Source organism: Rousettus aegyptiacus, unplaced genomic scaffold, assembly GCF_014176215.1.
Source record: "Rousettus aegyptiacus isolate mRouAeg1 unplaced genomic scaffold, mRouAeg1.p scaffold_m13_p_4, whole genome shotgun sequence".
NCBI classification, from domain to species: Eukaryota; Metazoa; Chordata; class Mammalia; order Chiroptera; family Pteropodidae; genus Rousettus; species Rousettus aegyptiacus.
The window spans coordinates 49311480-49338988 of NW_023416307.1; the positions used below are offsets into that span (position 1 = coordinate 49311480).

The 27509-nt window shown below is 34.6% G+C and overlaps 1 protein-coding gene and 1 pseudogene across 2 annotated transcripts; one reads left to right on the plus strand and one right to left on the minus strand.

The window, feature by feature from the left end:
• Positions 1-1111: 1111 nt before the first annotated feature.
• PPP1R2 (protein phosphatase 1 regulatory inhibitor subunit 2) lies at positions 1112-24095 on the minus strand. Of its 2 annotated transcripts, none has more exons than XM_036219196.1 (6): positions 23661-24095; positions 13562-13669; positions 11311-11388; positions 10666-10763; positions 5713-5883; positions 1112-3452 (listed from the first exon to the last, which is right to left on the minus strand). In XM_036219196.1, exons 1-6 carry the CDS (start codon positions 23780-23782, stop codon positions 3406-3408), a joined length of 624 nt encoding a protein of 207 aa, XP_036075089.1. In that variant the 5' UTR covers positions 23783-24095; the 3' UTR covers positions 1112-3405. The 2 variants fall into 2 exon arrangements, with proteins under 2 accessions (XP_036075089.1, XP_015990782.1); XM_016135296.2 differs by having other exon boundaries at positions 10669-10763; positions 23661-24092.
• Positions 4880-4998, plus strand: LOC118602678 (annotated as a pseudogene).
• Positions 24096-27509: the final 3414 nt, after the last annotated feature.

Genomic DNA, 27509 nt, shown 5'->3' on the forward strand with positions numbered 1-27509 from the left:
GTTTCTCTTCTTCAATGGTAAACTGTTCTCTTCCTCTTTCAAGTTGTTCAACTTTTATATGATACTGGGGACTTTCGCCTACACCCCTACCCCTATTTGGGATGTTATGTAAGGTTAAAGAGAGGTGGGGTGATTATGATAAAATGTTTTTAAAATGCTAGCTTAAACTAAGTTTTAAACAGGCTCTTTATGTAGGATTTCTCATGCCCTTCAATATAATGATGTACATTATTATAAATCTCCGAAGAGGTAGAATAAAGTATATACCATGTGCAAAGTTTATTTGCTCATGAAATACTTTTTCATGGAACATGCTGTGGGTTTGAAGGCTTCATGGAAATGCTGGCTTGGGTACATGTTAATCTTCATAAGCTAGCTTGGTACTTTATAACACTGATTGCCTTTAATTTGCAAAAAACTAAAAATAAAAAATGCTGTATCTAAAAGATATGTTCTAGTTCGAAAGAAATTATATTGTTTGAAACATCCTGCTTAGAAATACACTTGCAGAATGCAAACAAAACCTATGCATTTAGACATCTCCAGCCACTGAGTAGTTGAGCTTTTGAGATTTTTCCTAAATGGCTTATAACTCTCAAACAGAGTAATGTCCAAATTATTTTTCATATTAAAATAAAAAACAAAAACTCTCGTAAAGCACAGGATATGTATCAATAATTCGAATAAAGTTTATCTGTAAGGTACAGCTTCTAAAATGAGAGAATTTCCTGTCTAAAAAAGCATGCATAAAGAGCACGGAATTTATAGTTAGATCTGGAATTGAATCCTGTAATTTAGCATGCATGAGACATTGAGACCGAATAACTTGGCCAAGAATATTTTCCTCATTTACAAAGTGCTGATAAGAGTTAACCTCTTTGCATGGCTATTTTGAAGATGATATATTAGAGACCTAGTAAAATGCTGGACAAGAGCAAATAAAAGGCTCCCAATAAATTGTATCTTATTACCATTTCTACCAAAACTAAATAAACTACCCTGCCACAGCACAGACCCAGAGCCTCTCCTGATATCCAGAACACTTGGCCAGTAGAACACGGTCCTGAGCTAGCTGGGTACCAAGAAAGTAAAATCCACAGACAGGCAATTGTCTTATTACTATATTTTATTACAATATGTTTAGTGTATCAATTTAAAGGGAAATGTAAACAAAATAAATGTCTAGGGGAAAATGGCACTTTGCTTCAATATTTAACGTTATTCTTACTTTAAATTCATTTATACCATTATATGTCTGATTTTAAAGAGCTTCACTGCTGAACTTCAGACTGAAACATGAAAGAAAAGATGACACCAAGAGTTAAGCAGAGGAAGTGATATTGATTAAAAAGTTAATGTAAAATCTACCTTGCCTAGTACTGAACACTGACAGATAACTTCCTCCAAAGGAAAATCTAACTTGAATCATAAAGGTTCAGTTTTTATAGTTTAATACCATGGAACTCATGACTTGATGAAAGAGCTTTACTCAGTTACATTTGACTACCTAAAATCCCACTGAACATGCTATTTGCCATGTCTTATGCTCCTGAGATAACTATCTATGCTTTCTGAAATTAGAAACAAGTTTGCCTGTGATTGAAGTTTTAAGAAATAGTGTGTTGAAAACAACAATAGAAGTTGTTAAAGGTCTTACCTTTTCTTCACTGTACAGCAGCTATTTCTACAAATAGAGTATGTGGATACTTTCTAAGAACTTAAAATAAGAAAACCAGAAACAGAGGTCTGGGTCTATGAACACATATATACATATGTATAAGTTTAAATCCTCCCAAATGGGTTGTAAATTCAAAAAGCAGAACTAAGCAATGTTTTGTGGTATTACTAGTTAACATGTTTGAGTTAGAATACTATACTTACAGTTCAAAAGTGCTTTGATTGGATCTCATTTAAAAATGACATTCAAAATAATAAAAATATTCTTCAGTAAAGAGTTCTCTCACTTTTTATTTTGACATACTCATATTTCCATAAACTTCTAAGTAGAAGATATGCTGTTTAATAAAAGCCATTTCATATATACAATATACAGAAATTATTTAAAAAGTCTGTTCATATAATGTATATGGAGTCTTTGGGTACTAACACAAAATTAAGATGCAAATAATTGACAAGAAATGAAACTATCACTAAACCAAGGTACACAGGAACTGCACTTCATTTCAAAAAAAAAAATCTCTTACTGTGCTAGAAGAATAAAGTACATTTGCCATAGTATACATTATCATATTCCCTTAAAGCAGGGATTAAAGGTTTTAAATTAAAAAGTGTTTAGGATTACTTGTCTGTACATTCAGGAACTATCATATCACTGGTTACACACAATTCTCTCATCATGCAAAAAAATCTCAGTTGTTCTCTAAGGTCTAATTAAGTCAAAGAATAAAGTAGCAATAGCAATTTAATTAGCAAGCTCTAAATCGGAGAGGTGTAGAAATTCTACAGTTTAACTGTATTTCCTGTCTATAGTACTGCTGCTATTCATTCTATTTTCTCCATGTATTAGAAGAAGAAATAGGAATTGATAGTCAAAATAAGATTTTCATTGTTGCAGCAAATGATAAATATGTGAGAGAAGGAAGTTCCTAAAGTCATGACAATCTTTATGATCTTTTATAAAAGATAAAGGATTGTGTGCATGTATGTGGAAAGAAATAAGAAACAAAGACAGGTGGTTAAAACAGGCATATGAAGGGAATGCTGAGACTGTATTAGAATTATATTTAAAAACTGATCTGAAGTCTGCCCATTGAGTGTACAAAAAAGAGCAGACATTAGTGCAAGTTTAACCTGATAATTTGTGAAAAAAGCCAGTTTTGGTGAGAAAAAGCTCAATCCTTTTCTGGTGAACAAAGAAACTCAAAAAGAATTTTAAAGGCCGTAGGCCAAAAAATGCAACAGTAACTCTTATAATCCTCTTCAATTAAACAAATTGAGTTGAAGATGTGCTAAAATACTTTTCAGACTATTTTATCAGCCTATATAATGTTGTTCCAATTAGATTTTGATTAAAAAAGTTTATAAGAGCTATTATATCTAGAAGTGAATAAATTATATCCCCATCCCCAAACTCAAAATATTGTTTAACCTCTAAAGCATAAAAAGCTATATAGTATCTTATACAAATTAACCAGTGTTCTTACAAAAGTAATGAAGTTTTGGACTGATATTACGCTGTATTCGTGGTGAAGTATTAGGCACAAGAATATATGTATCAATTAGGCATTTTCAGTCTAATATGTCTCTAAAGTTATTTAATTCTTGGCAACATATAATAACTGGTATGTATTTTGGTACTTAAGTCATGAATTGTAGAGAACAAGAAGCAGTATATTATAGTAACAGGATTTGTATCTGACAATTACAGTGCTGAACAAATCTCTTCTATGAACTCTGCGATTTGTTTTGCAGTTGGTCACTTGTAGTAGATCCTGCAAAGATAAATGAAAGTCAACATAATTTGTTTGTTGTATACTGCCAACCTTAGAACTACCTGAGCTAAAGTTTCCTTCTATCACTGTAATGATAAACAAATATAAAGAGCTAAACAAAAAATAAGGCACATTTCATGTCGGTAGATTAGTATTATATGAAGGAATCTGCACACCACCTAAATAGTCTAAAGAGCAGAACAGCAGTGTCTGCTTGGTGACAGGACAGATAGATTTCAGACTGAACATTTCTGTGAATAAATCACAGGTGGATAGCTGAGTTTATTACAACTCAAATATTCAAAGCTATAAAAAGATCTGAATTTATATGAAAATTATAAAATATTTTCTCAGAATCTAAACATGCCACTTTTTCTCTTTATAAAAATGGACAGGAGTTAGGGGAGAGGGAGGAGAATGACAATGATCAAAAAATAATGGGTACCATGGAACCTGGAGATTTTAAAACCTGGTAATATTTTTTTAAGAAACCAAAGATGGTCAAAGATAAAGAACTTTCTTCTCTATGCCTTATTATGTAGTATTTTCTATTCTTGTGAACTTAATGAAGCTAAATAGAATACACTTGTACTTTACCTCCACCAAAGAAAAATCAGACACCAAGCTAACATAAATTTTAATCATGATCTTTAAACAAAAAAAAATATATTTATGTACTAAACGTGTGAAATTTAATGTCTTACAGGCAGAGACAGACAAAAGGCCAGAGTTATTTTTCAAAAGCCGTGGCTTAAAAAAGAAAACTCTTTAACCTTTGGAACAGTAGTGCTGATGCAAATTTTCAGTGGCAAATACAGGGTATTCCCAGAGCTTGGCCAGAGTCACTAAGAATTGATATTGAAAATCTCAGCAGAAATTAATGAAAACATAACTAAAGAAACATTCATTTTGAATACAACAAAATAAATCACCAATATATAAGTAAATGGGAAACAAAGGCCAATTAGAAGATAGGTCAAAATGGATAATAAATTTTAAAAGAGGAAGAGAGAGACATATCAATAACTGCTCAAAATAAAGTTTGCTCAAGTTAAATATAAGCTGGACAGACTATGGCATATAAAATGGAAATGAAATGCTATATAAAACAAACTACGAAAGGCTAAAGCCTAATACAGCAGAAAATACTGTAATCCTGACGTTATGTGACATAGTCATCAGGTTCTAACTCAGAATCACTCGTATTTCATATACGTTCACCAAAATGGTCATATAATTACTATTTACTTTCCTAAGACTTAGCCATCCAAGACACAACAAATAAAGTAAGTTATATCTCCATCAAAAAACATTAGTTTGCAAGTACAAAGAGTAGGTGAAATGAGCACAAAATCTGTATTAGTGGTATAGAAGATTCACCTCCATTGAATACCAAAATAACAGTTTATTAAAAATAAATAAAATCTGTCTACAGTCATGCCACCCTGAACAAGCCCAATCCCATCTGATCTCGCAAGCTGAGCAGGGTAAGGCCTGGTTAGTACTTGGATGGGATACCACCTAGGAAGACCAGGTGCTGTAGGTGTAAAAAATGAAATATAAGAGATTGCAAGCTGACAAGGTCCTTGCAATCTGTGAGGTCAACCAAGGGTTGCCTTGCCTAAAATAATAAAGTAAAAACTAAATAAAAAATAATTTAAAAAAAATCTTTGGAAACTAAGAACATTTACTAAAATAAATAAATTAATAAAATAAAATAAATCTATTTCCTATGACTGATCAAAAGTTGGTAGACTGCAGAGGTGAGGGTTGTCCGAAACTTAAAAAAACATCACAAAACAAAATCGAAAATCAGCCAAATAATTTGTCAATCCAACAGTCAAAAGAATCAACGATGGAAAGATGATATACTTTGTACTTGAAGGGATGTTAAAACAAATCTTCCATATTAAAAACATGGTTCCTTAAAAAGTTTAAACCTTAAATTAGATTATGACATATAAAACAGGGTCTAAAACATTAAAAACGAAATATAGCTTAATAAGAAGACAAACATCATTGTTTAAACCTAAATAAATTTTTTAAAAAGTCATAAAACATATATGATCTTAAATCAACTCTGGGCATAAAAAACATTATTTTGAAATTGGCCACAGGGATTGAAATTTTGGAAACTTTTGGCATAAGCGAAACTCAGCAAAATATTTTGAGGTTCTTCAAAAATTTAAAGCAAAATAAAGTATGTTATTCAGGCACAAAGGACTACAAGAGTCTCAGTGATGTTTCTGAAACATCTAACCTTGATTTGATTCTTCCACATTCATGCTTTCTCCAGCTGCAGTCTCTGACATTTCTTCATCATCTTCGTCCTCCTCATGTAGGTCTTTTGAAATTAATTGCCTAGCTAATTTAATATTCAGTCCTTCATTGTAGTGAAGCTTCCTTTTCATTTCAAACTGTCGCTTTTTTTCTGTACAATACACAAAAAAAATAGGTTTAGGAAGTCTTTAGCTCAAGGACTAGCAAACTACAGCCTCTGCCTGTTGGTAAGTAAAGTATTATTGGAATACAGCATCACTCATTTGCTTTTGTAATGCTTAAGGTTGCTGTTGTGCTCAATGGCAGAGTTGAGTAGTTGTAATAATTAACAATGGTTAATTCTGGGTCAAGAACCATAGGTTAATTTTAATATTTTCAAGTTATCTATTTTTATAATTAAGAAAAATACCTTTAAAAACTCTTATGCTTCATTAAGACATTGCTATGATTTAAAACATTGCTGGCTAAATGGCTAAAAACATAGCCTCACTCCCAGAGCAATTTTAAGAAAACCTGTTATAAGGAATAGTAAAATCATTCTAGACTATTCTTTCATTTATAGTCTTCACCATAGAAACAATGAACTAGCACCAAATCAACACATCTATCATTTTATTAAGAGCATTTTAAAGATCAACTGCTTATAAAGAAATAATTATAAGATTTTAAAATTTCTTAAGACCAGTAAATTAAAAATCAAAAAAGGGGATTGATATAAAATTGCTACCTGTTTTTCCAAATAAGAGCAATAAAACTCATTCACCAGTTTTATTATGGTATTTATAAAAATATCTTTCTATGCCAAAATGGCATAGAAAAATACAAATCTCCCAGAATAAGGGTATTCAAAGTACATTCTCAATGTCCTCTAATTCTGCTGTTTTTATCACTATACCTACTTATATATTTTAAAAACAAGCATTTACAGTTCAGATCACTACTCATTAATCATTTTTCAGGTAAGTTTTGAGACTAACATCTACGTCGACATCCCACAAACAACTTGTTTCAAAATACCAATATCTTGCTAGGCATCTTTCTTCTTCTCTACTTATAAAATTACTTTGGGGTTTAATTTACTTTTTGAGAGTGCTGTATTAAGAGATGTGAAATTAAAAAAGAGAGACCAATAAAAGGGCCAAAGCCTCATAACTAAATTTTTAGTTATGCCTTTCAAGTATACAGTTGCTGTGCAAGCCAATATTAAAACAACAACAACAAAAAAAAAATGGTTCTAATCGCCTCCAATACCAGATAAATTTACTAAAAAGGTAATACTTTTTCTCATTACAGAGTAGCAGAAGTTCATGGTAGAAACTTAAAAAAAAACACTCTTAATTACCTCACTCAGAAAGTACCATTAATATTTTATGACTTCTTTCTAAAAATGCATTTTTATAAAAACAAATCACATATTATTAATATATGGTGTTTTTTCACTTATTATATAGTCAGGATGACCATAAGTCTGTTTGTCCAGTAAAATCTCAGTTTATGCCGATTGTCTGATGGAACTATAATACTGATCTTTCTTTCAATCTTAAAATGATTGAGTTTAGACAATAAACTATATAAAAACAGTAAAATTCTATCATGTACGCAGCGTATTTACATAATTTAAAAATAGTTAAAAAGTACTGAGTTATAATTTAATCCCCCATTCTTAGTCAAAGGTTTCAGATGCCCCTTTTGTATTTTCAATGTTTTTATGATGTAATACACATATTTTTGTGCATTTGCTTTATTACTTTCTCAATATTAACTAGTGTTTTTTCAAACTGTGCCTTGTGACTCATTAGTGAGTCAAAAAAAGCATTTTTTTTTTAAATGAAGTAACAGAATAAACTGAAATACATCACATACAGTAAAGGGGAGTACTATTTATGAAACTTTTATTTTTGTTATTTTATGTCTACATATACTGAGTGAAACTTGGTCAAAAGGGTTTAAAAGTATTGGAATAAATCCTGGGATTCTGAATTGCTAGATCTAAAGATACAATTTTTTAAGTTTTTGGCTCATATATTGCCATACTGCACTCCAGAAAAGCCAAACCATTTTTCATGCATACCAATTGTATAAGAATAACCTATTTCTCTACCACATTCACACCATAGTCATTCTTTTTAATCTTTATTGATCTGAAAGGTGCCATGACACTATTTTAATTTGCGATTTCTTGTTCTTAGGTATTGATATTACAACATTTCTCTTCTGTGAATTATATTTATAGTCTAAGAAAATTATTTCTTTTTAATTCTAAGAGAACTTGGTTTTACTTGTTACGGATATACTCTAGTTTGGTGATAAAAATTGATTATATAATTTAAAACCACACAATGTATTCATTGCTAATACAAGTGGTCTCAATCATCTCTGAATTTCTACATTCACTTTATTTACAATCCTTGTATGGCAAACAAAATAATGCAGAGTATAAGAACATTCAGGTTTCAGACCTAGCTCTAATAATCGCCAACTAACCATGTGGCTTATAGAAGGAAATTATCCTTTTTATGTTTTCTTTCACTAGTCTACAAAATAATATAATGGAGAATATACAAATTATTTTAAGTTATTAAGTTAATATTTACTAAGCACTTACAATATGCCAAGAATCAGTGCTAAATGCTTTGAATTATCTAATTTAATACTCACCAATAACCAAATATTTTTATAGCTCTCAATTTAGAAATGAGGAAACCAAAGCTCAGAGAAATTAAGCAAATTAGACAAGTGACATACCTGAGTACAAATTTAGATCTGTCTGACCTCATAGCCAAAAGCTTGTTATGCTATCAGTTACAAGATAATTTTTCTTAAGAACTTCTATCAATAAATAAGGGTTTTCAGACATAATTTGTTTAAAAGCAATAGACATCTATCTATACATAGGCATCAGTAACTCTGCCAAGAACTGAAATGTGTGAAATTGTAACTAGTCAATGGTTCCCCCCGCTGGTTAATTCATAAAACTACAATTAGAGGAAAAGTTCCTTAATGAAAAATTGTCAGTGTATGTCCAACCACTATGTGGTACACCTGAAACTAACATAAAATACTGACTGTCAAATAGAACTGAAAAAAAATTAACTCAAAATAAAAATAAAAGTGTCCCTGTAGAAGGAAAAAATGAAGTACATGGAAAACGATATTGTTAGCATAGGTTAATAACAAATTCCTTTTTCTCAATAGATCATGTTTTTAAAGAAAAATGAAGAAACAAGCTCTAGAAACAATTTCTATTTGAAACCTTTCTCAAAGGCGTTTTTGGGTATACTTTGGGAAAATAAGTCAAGAAGTCGCTGAGGGTAAGAGAGAACACAATTTGAGATTATGCCATATGTAAAATTTCTCTCCAACAATTAGGCTCAGACTATCGTAGTTACATTGAATAACCTATATTCTGAAGATTACAGGAAGGAATAGCAAATTATACCTTAGCAGCTAAATATGACAAAGATTCTGACAGTTAACTAGCAAATATTCGGAATCTTGGATCTAAAGTTTATGAACTTCTTTACAGTATAGGTAGTCCCCACATTTCAGGGTTTCAAGTACACTACTACTTTTTCTCTTTTTCTGTGAGGATGTATGTGTTTTTCTTCCTTTTTTTTTTTTTCCCCTACACATAGGCTTGGTTTTTCCTTTTAAAAATAGTTGAAAATAAACTAGATAATTTTTAATTAAGATTATACATTCACATGGTTCAAAAAGTATAAATAGCAACATGGTGAAACATCTTCCTTCTCTCTTTACCTCCATAGATAACCACTGTTACTTGTAAAAACAGAAACCATAAGTAGGTAGTAATGCCTTAACTGTGTATATGCTTGCTGTAAAGGCTACAAGAGCTTCTTCCATCCTCATTGAGAGGTTGTCTTTATCTCCTTTCCTACCTTTTTTTTTTTTTTTCTCTTCAATCTAGATTTTATTTTTCGGGGAGAAACTTTTTTTTTAATTTAAAAATAATTTTTAAAATTTATTATTAGACATTTATATAATTTACAAAGTGATCCCCCTGATTTGTCTAGTACCCACCTGGCACTATATATAGTTATTACAGTATTATTGACTATATTCCCTATGCTGTATTTCACATTCCTGACTATTCTCTAACTCTCAATTTCTGCTTCTTAATTCCTTTACTTTTTTCACTAGTCTCCCAACTCCCCTCCCATCTAGCAATCACCAGTTTGTTCTCTGTATCTTTGTATCTGCTTTCATTTTGTTTGTTCATTTATTTTGTTCTTTAGATTCCCCATATAAGTGAAATCATATGGTATTTGTCTTTCTCTGTCTGACTTACTTCACTTAGCATAATACTTTCTAGGTCAATCCATGTCATTACAAATGGTTAAGATTTCATTTTTTTTAATGGCTGAGTAGTCCATTGTATCTATATAACTTCTTCATCCAATCATCTATTGATGGGCATGGGCTCTTAGATTGCTAATACCAATTTTCTTTGTTGTTGTTCAATAGAACCTAATAGAAATCTTCACACTATGTCTGACTAACTTGGTTCATTTGTTAAGTTTTACCACTGCCTTAAAACAGAAAAAGCAAAAGCAACTGGGAAATTAGCTTTTACTTCTACCTACTTTAAAATCATCCAAACACTCAATGACTCTAAAAGCATTAATTTAATAAACGTTTACTGAGCATCTAACTCTACATAGGTACTTTAAAAAGTACAAAGAAAGAAACACTAATCATTACTTTAAAGATAGTAATATTTTCCCAAATTCTTGAAGCTGGGGTGGGGCGGGGGGGGGCTGTTATACAATAAAATCCACACAAATAGAACCTGAACTTTAAAATTACCCACCACCCACTTCCCCAAAAGGAAAACTATTTGACAATCTTCCAAATAATGAATGAACTTAACAAAAATTATTAGCATAATGCTGAAAGCAAAAAGTAAATAAACTACCTTGTTCTTCAGGTGAGAGGTCACTGTCCTCATCTTCACTGCTTTCTTGTTCATGAACCTGACACTTTGGCTCCGAGCCTTTAGCAGCAGCTAATCTAAACAATTATTTAACAAAGAAATCAACACTGATATTCTTATATTAGTTGAGTGACTTCTTCGACTTTTGAGTCTCATAAAAACATCTACGGATCATTAATATACTAGCTATAATCTGATGAGGAAAATAAAAAGCAAGCGATCAGGTGTGGGTATAGAAACCAATAAACAACAAAAGTGGAGGGTGACAAATCAATAAACAGTAAAGTAATAGAGCTTTTGTTTAGGAATTCACTTATTTTTGCCTTTCTCACTTCCATCCTGAAAACCCAGGAGGCAAGATACTAAAAAACAAAATAAAACAAACAAAAAATCCACAGGGAACTGACACGGGAATCTGTGTACTAGGCTTGGTACTCTATTTCTGCTACCTGAATATCTTGATTTTTTAAATCAAGAAACAAGGCTATATAAGTTGTTATGAAAATCCAGATAAACTTAGCACATGCTTTTTATTTAAACTTGTACAACTACAGTAAAATGTGTTTAACTCTGCAGAATTAAAAACAGCATAAGTAAAAATGTTTTACTGCTATCAGTACTTACTTCTTAGCTAATATATCTGGGGTCAGGGCTTCAGTGTTTTCTGAATCACTCAATCCATCCTCATCGTCACCTACCATACTAGGATGACAAGCAGATTATAATTAATACCTGAACTATGTAACTTTTCAAGTAGAAAAACAAAGTAAATACAATCCTATTGACTTAGTTTAAAAAGTTAAAATATCAAAATATTTATAGCTCTGTTGTCATCTTTGAAGTTTTATTTTAGTTTCTATTCAAAGCAAATATTTAAAACTATAGTCCCAATCAAGAAAAGCCTTCAAATGATTTTTAAAAACCACTACTGCAACCATGAAGATAAATACTGAAAACTCGAATCATGTGAAAAAAAATTAAAATATTTCAATTACTCTATCCACTGGGAGGGAAAAATAATGCATCCACACTACCTGATTTTAGAATATATATTGGTACTTCAACCTGAAGATAGAGACAAATGATCTATGCAGACAAGAGGTTAGGTAAAATAACAAAATTAAATCCTAAAGACCTAATCGCTCCCGGCATAAGTAAAAATGTTTAATTCCCAAGGCACCAATGAGATAGAATTCAGCTCACGCGCTCGCTCTCGCTCGCGCTCGCGCGCTCTCTCTCTCTCTCTCTCTCTCTCTCTCTCTCTCTCTCTCTCTCTCTCTCTCTCTCTCAGATGATGCTCTTTTTTACATGGGAAGCTGAAATAAATACATTTACATTACTGGATATAATTAAGTAAAGTAGGGTAAATCATCAATTTGTAAAATTTTTCTGTAGAAAATTCTGTAAATTTACAGATGAATTATATGTTTATGTATGTATAAAAAGCAATAACTTTTATTTTAGCATGTGAAATTCCTAGATAGTATAACATGATCTTTCTATAAGAAGCATCTTTTTCTGTTAAGTAAAACTCTTAAAAAAGGCATGAAAGAAACTGGTAAAACTGAGCGGTAAACTGATAAAAGCTGAGCACATAGAACTGTACGTACATATCAATCACTTAGGAACCAAATAACTTTAGGGACTCTCAGAGGAAGAATATGGGTAAGGTAAAGAGTGAAACAAAGAAGCCTCAAATATCTACCATTCTGATTTATTATATTTTAAACATAAAGTCTAAACATAATGGCTACAGCTTTTTTTTTTTTTTAAATCATGTTTGATCTTAACTTTTAGCATAGTTATCTCCATTCAACACAGATAAGCAAGAGATATCTACTACGTTTATTGAAAAGGAAGAAAGCCCTGACTGGCTTCTGGTACAACAGAAGTTTTAAGATATGTTTTAAAGTACATGCCTATAATTAGGAGAAAAATAAGGATATGAACTTTTCGTAAATGATATGTCGATTTCTTCCCTTAAGTTTATTAACATCGGGGTTTCAGTATCTGTACCTATTTCATTATTTCTTTCTACTCATGCTACAATTTTCATGTTTATTCTTGTTTTTACTGTATTTGCTATTATCAAGTTATCTCAACTTTTCTTCCAAAGTTTTCATCCATTGATTTAAAACACATAATTTCTTAACTCTATTTTAACAATAACTTCTGGATTTATGTTATCTTACTTTCATAACAAAACGTTTCAGTTCTGGAAATCTTTATTTTTTTCAATACAAGTTAGGGTATGATCTGAATTAGGTATTTCTACCTTTTTAGAACTCCATCTTCTCATAATGCATATTGGTGCATTATTTTTGTCTTTATACTAATCACTGCCACACATTATTTTATAATTCATTAAAAAATTCTGGAAGACTTGAAACTGCCAACAACCACAATGTTATTATCTGAACTACAATATGATCTAAGTTCAAAATTAAGGACATCAAATAGTAATGGCCATTTGTATCTCTGAATGGCTTAAAAAAGTTACCATCTGTGAAGTTATCCTTTTCTGAAGTGACTGAGTAAGACCTTGATTTCTAGTTAAGAAGTAAACGAGTCCAATCCTCATCTTCTTTTGTACAGACTATCTTAAGGAAGGCAAAAGTCACTAGCCTCTGTGCATCATTAGCAGCTAGAGCCCACTGACGTGCAACAAATCAACATTAACTACTACAATTATAATGTACAAAATGGATCCCATAATTAAAGTAATATACTACTTATATTATTACACAAAAATATATAGTTGGGTTATTAACAAATATAAAACATACACAACTTCAAATCAACTGTTATACAGAAGTTCACATCAGTGCAAAAAGTAAACAAATCAAAAAAAGGAATAATGTCTGTAAAACATTACCTATGATAAGGAGTGCTTGGTTCATCTATTTTCATTAAACCATAGTCTTTGTCTGCTGGGTGATATGTCGCCAGGATGTTCATTTCATCCCACTTCTGGGATTTTTTACTAAAATTAAAAAGAATTTTTCCTCAATACAGAAAAAAAAAGTGCACATCTAAAATTCACAAACATCCAAATCCCACATTTCTATTTCTATTTGACTACCAACTTCTATTTTCACATCTGTTTGAAACAGAAACTGACTTAAGGTATAAGCCATAAGTAATTACAATAAAATGTCAGTAAATGTTTTATATAAAATACTTAATGCTCATATATTAAAAACACATTTATTCAGAATCTTCACCAGGCATTCAAAATACTATCACATTATGACATGCTTAGTCTTCATCTGGTCTACAGAACTGATTAACAGCAAAAAATTGAAATTTACACATTGCTTGATCAAAGTAGTTAAGGATTCATCTACTATATAGCAGTAAGTTTGATAAACATAACAGGAATATTTCCTTGGCCTAAATTTTTCAAAGATATCCATAACAGTCAAAAGAATCAGAACATTAAACTATAGTTTTTTGTTTTTTTTTTTAATCTAGAAAAGATTTTGCTAATAAATGCTACACAACAGTCCTCCTTTATCCATGAGGAATATGTCCCAGGACCCTCAGCGGATGTCTGACACTGTGGATAATACTGAAACCTATATATACTATGTTTTTTTTTGTACACATACATACCTATGTTAAATTTTAATTCATTACTTAGGCACAGTAAGAGATTAATAATAATAATAAAATATCACACTTATAACAATATACTGTGATAAAAGTTATGTGAATGTGGTCTCTCAAAATATCTTATTGTGGGGGTGGCTCCATAGTGTAGTGGTTAGCATGTCTGCTTTACACAGAAGGTCCTGGGTTCATGTTCCAGGTGGAACCACAGACCATACCCTGGGTGCACCAGGCCCCCCGAGTGCGCCGGGGGTGCCAGGCCCCTGGTGCGTGCCACAGGCATGCGTTGTTGGGGAGATGCCCCGCCTTTAGAGATCCAGTTCTTAAAAAGGAAGATGGCAACATCCATAGGTCAGGGGTAGAAATGGGGTGGGGGTGGGGGTGGCGGAGGATTAAAGAGGGGAGGAAAAAAATCTTATTGTACTCACCCTCCTCCTGATGTAAGATGATATGCCTATGTGATGAGATGAAGTAAAGTGAATGACAGAGCACTGGGCTACTATAAGGGTTACTTAGACAAAAAAGCAATGTGATAGCACCAGTTGATTTGATAACCAAATGGCTATTAAGTGACTAATGGACAGGTAGGTAGCACATAGTGTGGATACTTTGGACCAAAGGGATGATTCATATCAAGATCTCACCATTTTACTCCGAAAGATGCACAATTTAAAACTTATGAATTGTTTATTTCTGGTTTAATAGTGTTTGTGGGACTGCAGGTAACTTAACAGTGGAAAAACTGCAGGTAAGGGGGGACTACTGTACTCTGATCACATGGGATAATCTACTTAAGAGAAACAGAAATGCTTTATAACTGCCTTATGAATACCATTAATATGCATTCAGAAAAATATTTGCATAACTACTAAGGTGCTCAATCATTAAATGCCTTAATTACAAATCCTTATCTACTCATTAAAAGAACATAAAAGATCTCTCTGCCGGACATCTTCCTTTCAAATCAACTTACGCTTTGTTTTATTAAGAGGCAAAGGTTGGCCCAGCCATAACTCCACAGGTGACTGAGAGTACAACTCTCACTACCCACCCCCCAAACAGAAGTTGCCTAATGTCTCTTCACCATGAAAGTCGAAATCTTAAAAGCTTAAAGAAGCTAAAAATTAAGACATATGGGTCACTAATCTTAAGCACAGAAACAAGATTTCTTCTTTAAAGAACTGCTGCTTATTCATTCAGCATGGGGCTCACCTGTATTTTCAACTAATATTTAAATGCTGATAGTATTTAAAAAAAAAAACAAAAAACTTGATCGAACCGACCTTGCTTTACAATATGGACTTCTTTAGATGCCTAGTTTCCGACTATCTATCAAAATAATAGTTGGTCTTGTGGCAGGAAAAAAACAACAAAAATTTAAGTGGGATATGAATGTTTACGGTTGTTACCCTTCATTAGTCCTGTGACTACAGACAAGTCCAACATCTCTTCTTGGTCTACATTTACTCTTCCTGGAAATTATAATAAAATGGAGTTTTAATAATTGAGAGAACTGAAACTGTGTTTATGTAACCAGATTATAAAAGCACCATACGAATATAAGGAGTTTTTATGATTTTAAAATCTAAAGTTTTGGGTTAAAAATCCCGAAACCAGGCCAATATCAGCACTGTGGAAAATGGTTTGAGATAAGGCATTCTAAAAAGATATTTAAATTGCTTTTGTTCTAAATGTGTTCTACCTTTGCCCTGCAAGACTCAAAATTTAAATGATTCTGAAATATTTAACATCTGCCACAGAATGAGTTTTTCTAAAAAGTAATTAGTTTTCTGTATGACTAAATTTACAGTTTTAGACATTTTATTTTGCTAAAGAGTTCTATTACCTAAAAATTTCTGTAAATTTGTAAAGCAAATAATTACATCTGCTCATGGTCATATTCTATATAAGGAAACTCACAGTGAAAAGAGATACACTTCTAAAGATTTTATATTAACAGAAATGATCAAGAAGCTTCTGATTAGAAGGATAATGAAAGAAATGTATTCTAGTTTTAAGAGAAGATTAATTTTGTGAATAAAGCAATTCAATTAATAAAAGAAGGAAAACCCATGACGCATTTACTAAATGTCCTTTCCTATGACAGCCACAGTTAAGTCCGAGTCAGAAATAGAAAAGCACAGGTAATAGTTTCATAAAACCTATATTAATAGAAAGTCTTATTTCTAGATAACTATATTAGAAAACTAGCACATCTCTGTATAAAGTTCAAAAGCAGGCAAAACTAAAATGTGTAGGAGATGTATATTTAAATTACCATAAAAGTCAGGAGGCATTTCTGAGATAATGGAAACATTCTTTTTCTTGACCAGGATGGTGGTTACAGAGGTGTTTGCTTTATAATAATTTAAGCTTTAAAATGAGATACAATATACTTTTCCGTATGTGTAGTACATTATATTGAATTAAAAAATGATAATTTATCATCATTACTGCTTAGGAAAGAAGAATGAAGAAGGTTCTTTGGAGTTTACAAGGTATCTCTAACAGGGAGGGAGAAACAAATACCTTGTAAATCTGTTTTGCGAGCTAATGATAGGAGGAAAAGAACTGTAGGATACAAGTAGAAATGATGTTTTCTTAAAATTAAGGAAAAAATTTAAAAATCACAACCCCGGCACCCTAACATATAAACAAGTTTGATTTCTACATATTCTTTCTATTCTGTATAATGCATATGAAAAATACATAAGCTATCATTACATACAGAAATATATACTGAAAGGTTTCATATTAGTATATGTATTTTATAATAAGCTGCTTATTTTCTACTCTATCTTTTCAATAACTGCATGATACTCAATAATAAACTATCCACCTAATGTTAGATATTTAGATTGAATCCAAGGTTTTCCTATGTAAAATAAAGCCAAAAAGAATATATTTGTGCATATTGTATTCAATGATGTTTTTAGGATTATTTGTTAGGACAGATATATATATATCTAGGTTTAAATTTATCAAGTTTTATAGTTCACTCCATGTTGCCATATAGCTTTTTAAAAAGGGAGGACTATTTGTAATGTCCTCCATAATTACCAAAACTTTGTTTTGTGTGTGTGTTTTTCCTCCTGAGTACATATAAATTAGTATTTAAAAGCTGGTTTTTGTTTCTTTGTGTATTAACCAATAAACAATGTGAAAGAATACTTGTTATTTTACTTGCTTTGTATAAATTATATCTTTTGCCTATCTATTGAAAACGTTATAAATTTGTAAGAGGTTTAATCTACATTATACATAACCCAAATTTTTCCCAGTTTGCCAATTACTCTCCACCTTAAAAAGAATTAAAGTTTTATATATTTAAAGCTTCACTCTACTTCAACATAATACTAAGAAAAAAAGAAATCCTTAAAATTATTCAGATCCAAAGAAGGTAACAATATCTTGCACAAACATGAATTTAAATTAAGTGCATAAAACAACAGGCTCCTACAAATGTTAGAATTCTTAGGTGGAAAGTAGTGAAGTAGAAGAAACTGTCAGCAGAGTACACTGGACATGGCAATTAGCATCTCTACAGTTTTGGTAGAATTTCAGTTGTAGAGTAACAAAACCCAAGGAGTGAACTCGAGTTTAATCCCAGCACTATCAGGAACTGTTCCTGAGACCTTTTTTGAGTTACCTTCACTTACCAAAAAACAGAGGCACCACCACTTATATGCAGATCTGCTGTGAGGGTGAAAGAACCTGCTGGTTTCAGTAACCCCGCTCCCCACTACTCCCCCAGCTTGGATGACTGATTTTCCTGTAGTCTAAATATGGTCCAGAAAGTCACCACTTCTCACTTTCACTTTGATAGCTCATATGATGCCACTGAAAAACCTACTCATACTTATGGTTGCTTGTGACTTGCTCATTTGATAGTTTTATCTGGGCTTGGAGAGGGAAGCAGGATTTTACTTCAAGGTGTTAAAACTTTAATTGCACATTTCAAGAAACGGTTTTCTTTAAATGAAGATTCAACTTAAGCTGACAAAGTACAAAACTTTAAAGCTTGACACCATTACTGAACAATTAAAGTAAGATTTAACAATAAAAGCAATTAGTAAACAAAAAGTCGCCTTTGGAAAATTTTACTCAGTGGGCCTTTGACTATATATAGTCTATATCCCTTTAGAGGTAGAAAAAGACAACATTGAAGCATGCTTATATAAAATTGTATCAAAGGAAATTAATTAAAGCACAATTTTTTCAAACAGAATTTGCCTGTATTATCTGACTACTATAGAATTTGAATTGAATACAGTGATTCCAAAGCATACTGTGTAATACACACTGAGATGTGGAAAAAATTAGATTTTTGTATTTGTTTTCTAGAATGAGACTAACATTTGAGGATGAGGTACTGGGTTAAATACTTTATATTCACTCATTTAATAGTTAAACTAGGCATGGATATAATGAAGAACTCGCTGGAAATCACAGAACTAATAAGTAGCAGACAGGACCTGAATCCAGGCATTCTGGTCCCTGATTAATCATTAGCCTATACACTTCTCATGAGATAGCTTTAGAAACACTTAATATAAAATTTTCAACAATTCCAAAAGCATATTTTCCTCATTTTAATATTGTGAAAACAAAATATATCTTTAAATGGATGGCATCCTATAATTGGCAGTATTTTTTCCTTTCTTGGTGGCATATAAAATCATGATACAGCTTAGAACCAATGGTGTCTTGTTTTTGATGATCTGCTGTTAAGACTTTCACTAGTTATACATTATATTCAAGATATCCTGAAAGAATGAGAATTCCACAATCAAAGGTGGTTAACAGTGGAGTTCTAACTATCTGAACAGTGTGCTGCAGTGTACTGAGATTTATCTATGCCTATTTATGTGGATTTAGATTCTATCCAGTTTTAATGGTACCTGACCAATGTACCTAAAGAAGTCACTCATTGAAGACAATAGTACAAAGTATAAAGAGAATGATAAGAAAATAATAGCACAGAGATATCAAAAAAATAAATGAATAAAAGACAGCTTGACAAGAACTATATAAAAAAATGCTAAAGACTATTTGAAATATGGTATTACCTCAACACCGCTAGCTAGAGTAAGGAAATGCAAATCAAAACCACAATGAGATACCATCTCACACCTGTTAGAATAGCTATAATCAACAGGACAAGTAATAACAAATGGAGAGGATACGGAGAAAAAAGAACCCTCATACACTGCTGGTGGGACTGCAAATTGGTACAGCCACTATGGAAGACAGTGTGGAGGCTCCTCAAAAAACTAAGAATTGATCTACCATAGGATCCAGCAATCCCTCTACTGAGTATTTACTTGAAAACCCATATCCAAAAAGATATTTGCACACCGTTGTTCATAGCAGCGTCATTCACAGTGGCCAGGACGTGGAAGCAACTGAAGTGTCCTACGATAGATGATTGGATAAAGAAGCTGTGAGACATACATACAATGGAATATTACTCAGCCATAAGAAGAGACAATATGAAGTTGAAAAGACAGAAGAAGTTGAAAATCACATGATATCACTCATATGTGGGATATAAACCTAAAAGCAACAAATGAACAGGACAAACAGTCTCATTAACATGGATAATGAACTAGTGGTTACCAGAGGGTGGGGGAGGTAGATGGAGTAAAGGGGGTCAAATATGTGGTGACAGAAAGAAATCTAACTATGGGAGGTAAACACAGGGTAAACATATAATGCCTTATTGTTAAAGTGTGCAGCTGAAACTTACTGGGTTTCATTAATGTCACCATAAAAAAAAAAAAAGAAATATGGCATTATATAAACCTCACTTTAAGTGTATATTTAGTCTTGAGATATTATTTAATGATATGTGCAGTGTATGTGCATGTGTGTATATATAACAAACAAACCTATTCGAAGCATATTTGAATTTTTCCATACTAAAAAGGTAAACAATCAAAAAGTTTAGAGACCACTGGAATAAGACAAATCAACTTCTGGCCTTAAACAAAAAATCTCTTGGTAACATCTCTTTTTATTAAATATTATGTTACATAACATCCATTCACAACTGATGGTATGGGGAGGAAGTGGTATGCACAGAAAAAAGAAAACTACCACTGGATTTTACATGATAAATAAATGTACTAATAAAAGGTATGGTTATTCACGGATTGTGCAATTGCAAATAAACCACCTGCTAAAACTTATTTGTAACTACAAAATCAACACTCAAAGGTGCTTTCTCTGTCTCTCAAAGATATGTGCAGAGCAGGGAAAACTGAGTTACCTAGTGCATGTTCCCAGTTGAGGTTAAACGGGAGATGCTTTACTTCATTTCAGCTCTCCTACAGTAAATGTCCTTTTTGCAGTCTGTTTAGTACCATGTTATTTGCTTTTTTTGTGCTTTTTTGTTGGCGAATCTGTTGTTTAAAGTGGCTCCTAAGTGTAGTGCTGAAGTGCTCCTAAATGCAAGAAGGCTGTAATGTGCTTTATGGAGAAAATGTGTGTTAGATAAGTTTTATTCAGGCATGAATGATCAGTGTTCCTGGCCATGTATTCAATGCTAATGAATCAACAATATATATTAAAAATAGAAACAATTCGAAAGGTTATATATTGATTGGTTGATGAAAATGTGACCAGTGGCTTGGAGGAACCTAACTCTGTATTTCCTGTAGAAGTGATGATTCAGTATTCACTAATTCTGTGTTTATGGTGACTATGTACAACACAGCTACCAAGAATAACCAGAACTGACTTAGACGTCTGGTCATTTTCATATTAATAGATTATTGTGCCTTATACTCCATTCCAACATTTAATGTTAGACTACTACATTTCACTTTTTATTTTCTGAATTCTAAGTGCATTGTAATTGAATGAACTATTAATTTCATATGAAAGGAGGAATATTGGTTGTAATTTTGTAATTAAACATCACAAAAAATGTTTCAAATGTGTTCAACTATACTTTTATTATTTTTGTTCAAAGAGATGCATAGTCACTAATACTGTTTGCATGAGCTGTGATATAAATACATAATAAAGTATATTGTACAGCTGATCCTTGAACAATGCTAGGGTTGGAGCACTAATTCCCCCAAAATTTAACTGACAGCTTGCTGTGACTGGAAGCCTTACCGATAACATAAACAGCTGATTAATGCATATTTTGCATGTTATATGTATTATATATCATACTCTTACAGTACAGAAAAGAAAATGTTATTAAGAAAATCATAAACAAAATACACTTACAGTACTGGGAGAAAAAAGAAAACACATCTAAGTGGATCCATGCAGCTTGAGTCAACTGTATTACGAATAGAATGTTTCTTTGCTTTAGTCAAATAACACTAATCGTGAAAAACGCCATCCCCCTTTACTATTTGAATTAGGGCTTGGTAATTCCCTTTAAAGGCAGGACGATAACCCTCTAACAAGCCGTCAGTCAAAGTCACTCATTTTGCAAAAGGTCCCTTTTTAATGAAATCTGCCTTGCTAGCAGCCTCTACAGGAGCAGACCTATCTAGGTGAGTAAATCTAGCATATTTGCTTTCAAGGCAGAAAAACCTAGAGGTAAACCCCAGTCAATTACAGAGAGGCCAGCCCTGTACAGGGTTGGGCCACGAGGAGTTTATAGCAGATCAAAGTTGAGAATAAAGAGAAGTTAAAGAATCAGAGAAAGACAGAAGAAAATTATAAGCCACTTGGTAGCCCAACAAAAAAAGAAGCTTGTACTAAAGCACAGCTAAAAAACAAAAATGCCAGTGAGAACCGTACTTCTGCAGCTGAATACCTTGAAGCTGCTTAACGGCCTTCTATAGTTTGTCTGTTTGTTTTTTAATTATCTTGGTCTTCCTGTTATACATATGTTCTGGGAAATTCTTGTTTTCTTAATCCTATGACCTACAACCATTGACCATCTCTCCAACCCCACTTGAAGTGATTTAACCCAAACAGAGGTTGGAAAATTGAGTAAGAGAAAGTAAGAGTCAAGCATCCAGAGAGTGGGAGGGGTAGCTGCTAGACAAACTCAGGTCCTTTCCAACACCAAGGTCATGATTCTAAGCTGTGTTCCCATTTATGTTTTCTTCAAGGTAACACATATCCCCATAAATTTACCATCATCATCAAGTAGTAGTTCCTATTATAGTGCTAAAGTGATCTTTTCAACAGGTGTGCCCTAGTTCCAACATTCTAAATTTTCCTGAACACCTTCATTTTAGCTTTATAACTTTACAGATTTCAATGATAATCTTTCTTAAGCCCTACTTCCAGAATGTAGTGCCCTTAGTTTTTTAATACCTCATTCCACACTCTCTAGCACTGCTAAACCAGTGGCATATTTTACACCATATATATTGTTATCATAACTTTTTTCATTGAGCATTGCACCTTAGATGTTGTTCTCTGTACATAAACACCTCATTCTTTTTTGAAAGGCTGGTATGTTGTTCCATTATGCAACTGTATCACAATTAATATTTCACCAGTCTTATTAATGGAGTTTGGGTTGTTTCCAATTATTTACCACTACACACAATGCTATGGATCAACATCTCTTTATATGAGTACCTGTGACTATTTGAGAGCCACTAAATTCACACTGGATCATTTTCGGTTGCTACTTTTGATCTGTCCTGCACTTAGATATGTTTCGCAAGAAGAACGAAGTCCAGAGAGCACTTAAACTCTTCTTGCAGATGCAAAAATAATTAGCAATAGGTAGCTTTCCATTAAGTCTATAGATCAAAGACTCAGAAAATTTTGATTCCTCTTAGGTGCAAAGATAAGAAACCAGAACCTAAGAAAGTGAGTGTGGCATGATGCTTTTGATAATGCTCACATACAAAGGAATGATTGTGGAAGAAGGACAATTAGAAAAATGGAGAAACTGTCGATATTTTAGAGGGATCTCTCATTAGCTTGAGACTAGCGTTCCCAAGCCAAGAAAATAATTATTCAAGAATTTTAGCTACCTCAGATACGAGGTTGAGAAATAATAAAAGCTTAACAAGTGAAGCTTTAAAGCTTCAATTCGATTCTTCACTGTTCTTAGTATCCGAAAATTCAAAGGTCATAATATATGTTTTAAAAATATTATATATGCGTTTACACAAAAAAAAGATGATGATAAATACGTCATAGCTCCTGGTTTCTTTAAAATCACTCTGCTCCTCAGCCTGGCTAGAGAAAGGAGACCAGAGAGGCGTGGGATCCGCATCCAAGCAACCTCCCTGCCTGCGGGCCCGCACTTGAGGTCCGGGGTCTAAGCCGGTAACCGCGGCGCGGGGAGGGCGAGGTCGCCGGGGCCGGGAAGGAGGAGCTTCCCAGGCAGACCCGGGCGACGAGCGGCCGTCCCTCGAGACTCTCACCTCAGTTCTTCATCCACACTCCTACCGGGCTGTTCGGCCGGGGACACCACAGAGGAAGTCGTTGAACTCTTGTTCTTCAGGATCCCCTTGATGGGCCGGTGCGAGGCCGTCGAGGCCGCCATTGCCTGCCGCTCCGGCGGTCGGCTCAGTGTCGCTGCTGGGCGTCGGGTCCAGGAAGGAAAGAACTGGGCGCGAGCAGAGACTCGCCAGGCAGCCACTGAGCCCGCTTGGGGCTAAAGGGGCCGCACCTGCTGTGTCGGAGACCGCTCCTGGCGTCGTTGTCAAGACACAACGACCCTGACGCTCTGGCGTCTAGCGAACGCCGCACGGCAGGTGGCCTTTCGCGTGCCCTTTGCTACCACTTTACCAGTGGCCCGTGGCAGAGAAGCCGGCCTAGCGCCGCAGCGCGGGAGGACGCCGACGCCGAAGCCAAGCGGACCCACCCTCTCGCGATATCTAGGGCGGGGGTGGGGCGGGACGGGGGCGGGGCGGGGGCGGGGCGGGGGCGGGACGGGGGCGGGACGAGAACAATGCCAACCTTCTCGCCCCGCCCTCACCCCGCCCTCTTCTTGCCCTCTTGGTGGGCTCGCACCCACGCAGGATCCCGAGCCGTGATCGCTGGAGCTGTTGCAGAAAAACTTCGGAGACATTCCTGCTTTCTTCTGTACAGAGGTGTACATCTCTCCAGGCACTCTGCCCTCCCCACTTTATGAAGTCCATATAGTTATTTCTATATTATATAGATCAGAAAACCGAGGCTCAAAAGTGACATCATTCCTCAAAGATATTAGCTGACTTGCAGAGAAATTATATATATCTTTTCTTCCATTTAACCTGCATAAAGTTAAACTATTATAAAATCATGGAATGTCAGCATAGATTCTTAGAGGTCTATTATAACACGATTAGCTTTTATGAAATCATAGAATATCAGCATTGAAATAGTCTAACTTATTTTTACCATCGGAGAAATTGAAGGACAGAGGGGAAATGACCCGACCACCACTGTCACACAGCCTATTCATAGGGCGTGGTCATAGAATTTGAGACTTTTTTCTTCTATTCTGATGTTTCCACATTTTATCAGATTCTCTCTCTGTGTTGGTAATTCCAAGGAAGGTACTGCTGGCAGAAGTACCTAGAATTGTGATTCATAATCTTTCCCTACCCCCACTCCCATCCTGGGAATTTATTTAAAGTAACCATCTGTGCAACACTGGGTGAAATAGGCCAGAAGCCTTGGGAGCTGTCTAGGTCTTTCCAAGTCCCAAATGAGAAAAAAAAAAAAAAAACCCTCACACACATTCCCCAAATTATTCTGTCTGTGTCTGGGTGTGAATAAAAGATCCCAGGGAGGACTTTGACACGAGAGAGGGAAAGAGCTCAAGGCTCTAGGGTGTCAGGATACGTGGGTGTCAAGATTGGGAGTGCTGTGGTGGCACAAGGAGAAGTGGCTCTATGGAGCACAGGGGAAGGCAGAAGTTTGAAGCCCTAGGAACAATATCAGAACTATGCTGTATTTAAATTAATCTAGGGCCTTTTTAAATTAATCTAGGGCCAGCAGAGGGAGTGGTGTCCCCTATAGCCACCCAGCCTCTCTCCATGCAGTGCCTATGCTGGAGCTATACAGGTGGGAAAAGAGGAGGTCTCAGAAATTAAGCAAATTGCTTCCTGTTGTGGGTTGAATTATGTCCCCCTAAAATTGAGCTATGTTGAAGTTCTAACTTCCAATACTTAAGAATATAAACTTATTTGGAAATAGGGCCATTGTAGATCTAATTAATTAAATTAATATAAGTTCATACCGGAGTAGGATGGGCTCCTAATCAAATATGACTAGTGTCCCTATCAGAAGATGGCCATGTCAAGACAGATGAGGAGGATGCCATGTGATGACAGAAGATGGAAGTGATGCACCTACAAGCGAAGAAATGTTTGAGGGCTACCCAAAGCTGGAAGAGGCATGAAACAAATTCTCCTTTCGAACTATCAGAAGGAAACAATCCTGTCGATACATTCATTTTGGACTTCTAGTCTCCAGAAATGTGAAACATTAAATTTCCATCGTTTAAAGCTATCCAGTTTATGGTACTTTGTTATGGCAGCCGTATATACCTCCTCCCTTTCCATTCCTACCCCTAGTCCCGAACTTCCTCATCACCAGGCTTTTTCCCACTACCTTTTCGTGATCAGGCCTCCTCATCATCCTTATGACAGGCCAGAGTAAAGCAGGCAAGTCCACCCAGAACTGGCCCCTCCAGCAGACCAGCTCCCTGTGGATTCGCAAACTACTAGATATGGAAGAGATCTGATTAATTCCATCAAGTAGCTGTTCAGCCTCTTCTCCAACAACTCTGGTGGTCAAGAGTTCACCACCCCACAATGCAGCTCATTTTATCTTTGGACGGCTCTAAGAAAGTTCTTTAGATCGAGCTGACACTGGTTCCCAGCAATGTCTGGCCACTGGCATACAAGGTGGGAAGAGAGAACGTGGATGTAAGAAGGGCTGTCTCTACCCTACACCGATGTCAGTAATATTACTCAAGTTTCTTATCTCTGGGCCCCATATCTCATCTCCCTTAACACAGGCTCTATACCTTAGAACTTTGCTCCTCAGAAACAACGTCAGGGTTCCTGAAAATGATTGTTTCCATTGCCTGGTCCCCAGCCTATAGCTGAATTCCTGGCATAGAACAGGGCCTTGGTAAAGGAATGAATACTGAGTGGAGATAATAGAGGGGGAAGTGAGCAGGAAGGGCAGAAGAGCAACGACTTTGCCAGTCTGAGTTGCATGTGTTTTCCAGAGATTTCCAAGCAGAGGCCACAGATACACCTTGGCACCATTCTCTACTGGTCCATCCCGTATTCCCAGCCACAGATTTCCCACTGCCCAGTAGATATGACATCACATCCTGATAGCCATATCCAGCCCCTGGAGCAGAGAGAGGGTTCTCATTGAAGGAGAAGCTGAATGGTCACCTCCTTTCCTGAGTCCTTTTTACCACAGGTTCCAACACTTGGCTACCCTGCCCTGTCAGCAGGAGCTCAAGTCAGTGGTGGTAATCCTGTTTTCAAGGGAATACATATAGCTTACCTTCATGTTCTAAATTATTGGGCAGATTTGCTTTGTTCTTGCTTGTGTCCAGCAGTCACCTCCCTGGACCTAACTGTGACTGGGCCCTTAATTAAGCACTGCCTTGCTTTGAGATCCTATAATGAAAAGGGCTGCCACAGTATGACATAATGTGTTTAATTACAGTTATTATAAAGCATTGGAACAGGAGGTGATAAAGAGTTCTCTGAAGAAGCTTGAAAAAATGATTCCCTCATCAAAAGTCAAACTTTTGCCTCTTTCATTATTTCTTCCACTCCCAACCCCACTCAGAGTGAATGCAGATGAAGAGAACTTTCTTAATATTTTTAAAACATAATGAAATATTAGTTTGACTACAAGACTGTGAGTGTCAGTATAGCTTTTTCTTATATTATAATGTAATTGAACTATTCCTCAGTGTGGCCCAAAGATTTCCAAATGCCTCTAAACAGAGCTCTTCTTCCATGCTTTGGCTGAGATCCGCTTTGGTAGGAAGTCATCTGGACCAAATAGCTCAAGCACTGAGTTTTGCTGTATTTGTTGTATTTCCTGTGTGTCCATGGTTTGACTGCCAAGAGATAGATTGTGGATAAAATCTTCCATTCTGCTTTCAGTTTCTGAAGGCAGCTATTGAGCTCCAGGCAAATGATATGTTTAAAAATATACACATGTTTAAGGATTATCTGACAATTATTTCTGCTCTCTTTTGGAAAACTTCATCAATAGTTGCCTGATTCAGTGCTACATATGGGGAG

Excerpts from the sequence above, each read along its gene's own strand:
- PPP1R2 (XM_036219196.1), bottom strand. The coding sequence starts at position 23,782 with ATGGCGGCCTCGACGGCCTCGCACCGGCCCATCAAGGGGATCCTGAAG. Across the intron at positions 11,389-13,561 it reads CCAAGCACTCCTTATCATAG|TATGGTAGGTGACGATGAGG; the intron begins GTAATGTTTTAC and ends TTGTCATCCTAG. Across the intron at positions 5,884-10,665 it reads CTCACCTGAAGAACAAGGTA|AAAAAAAGCGACAGTTTGAA; the intron begins GTTTATTTACTT and ends TGTATTGTACAG.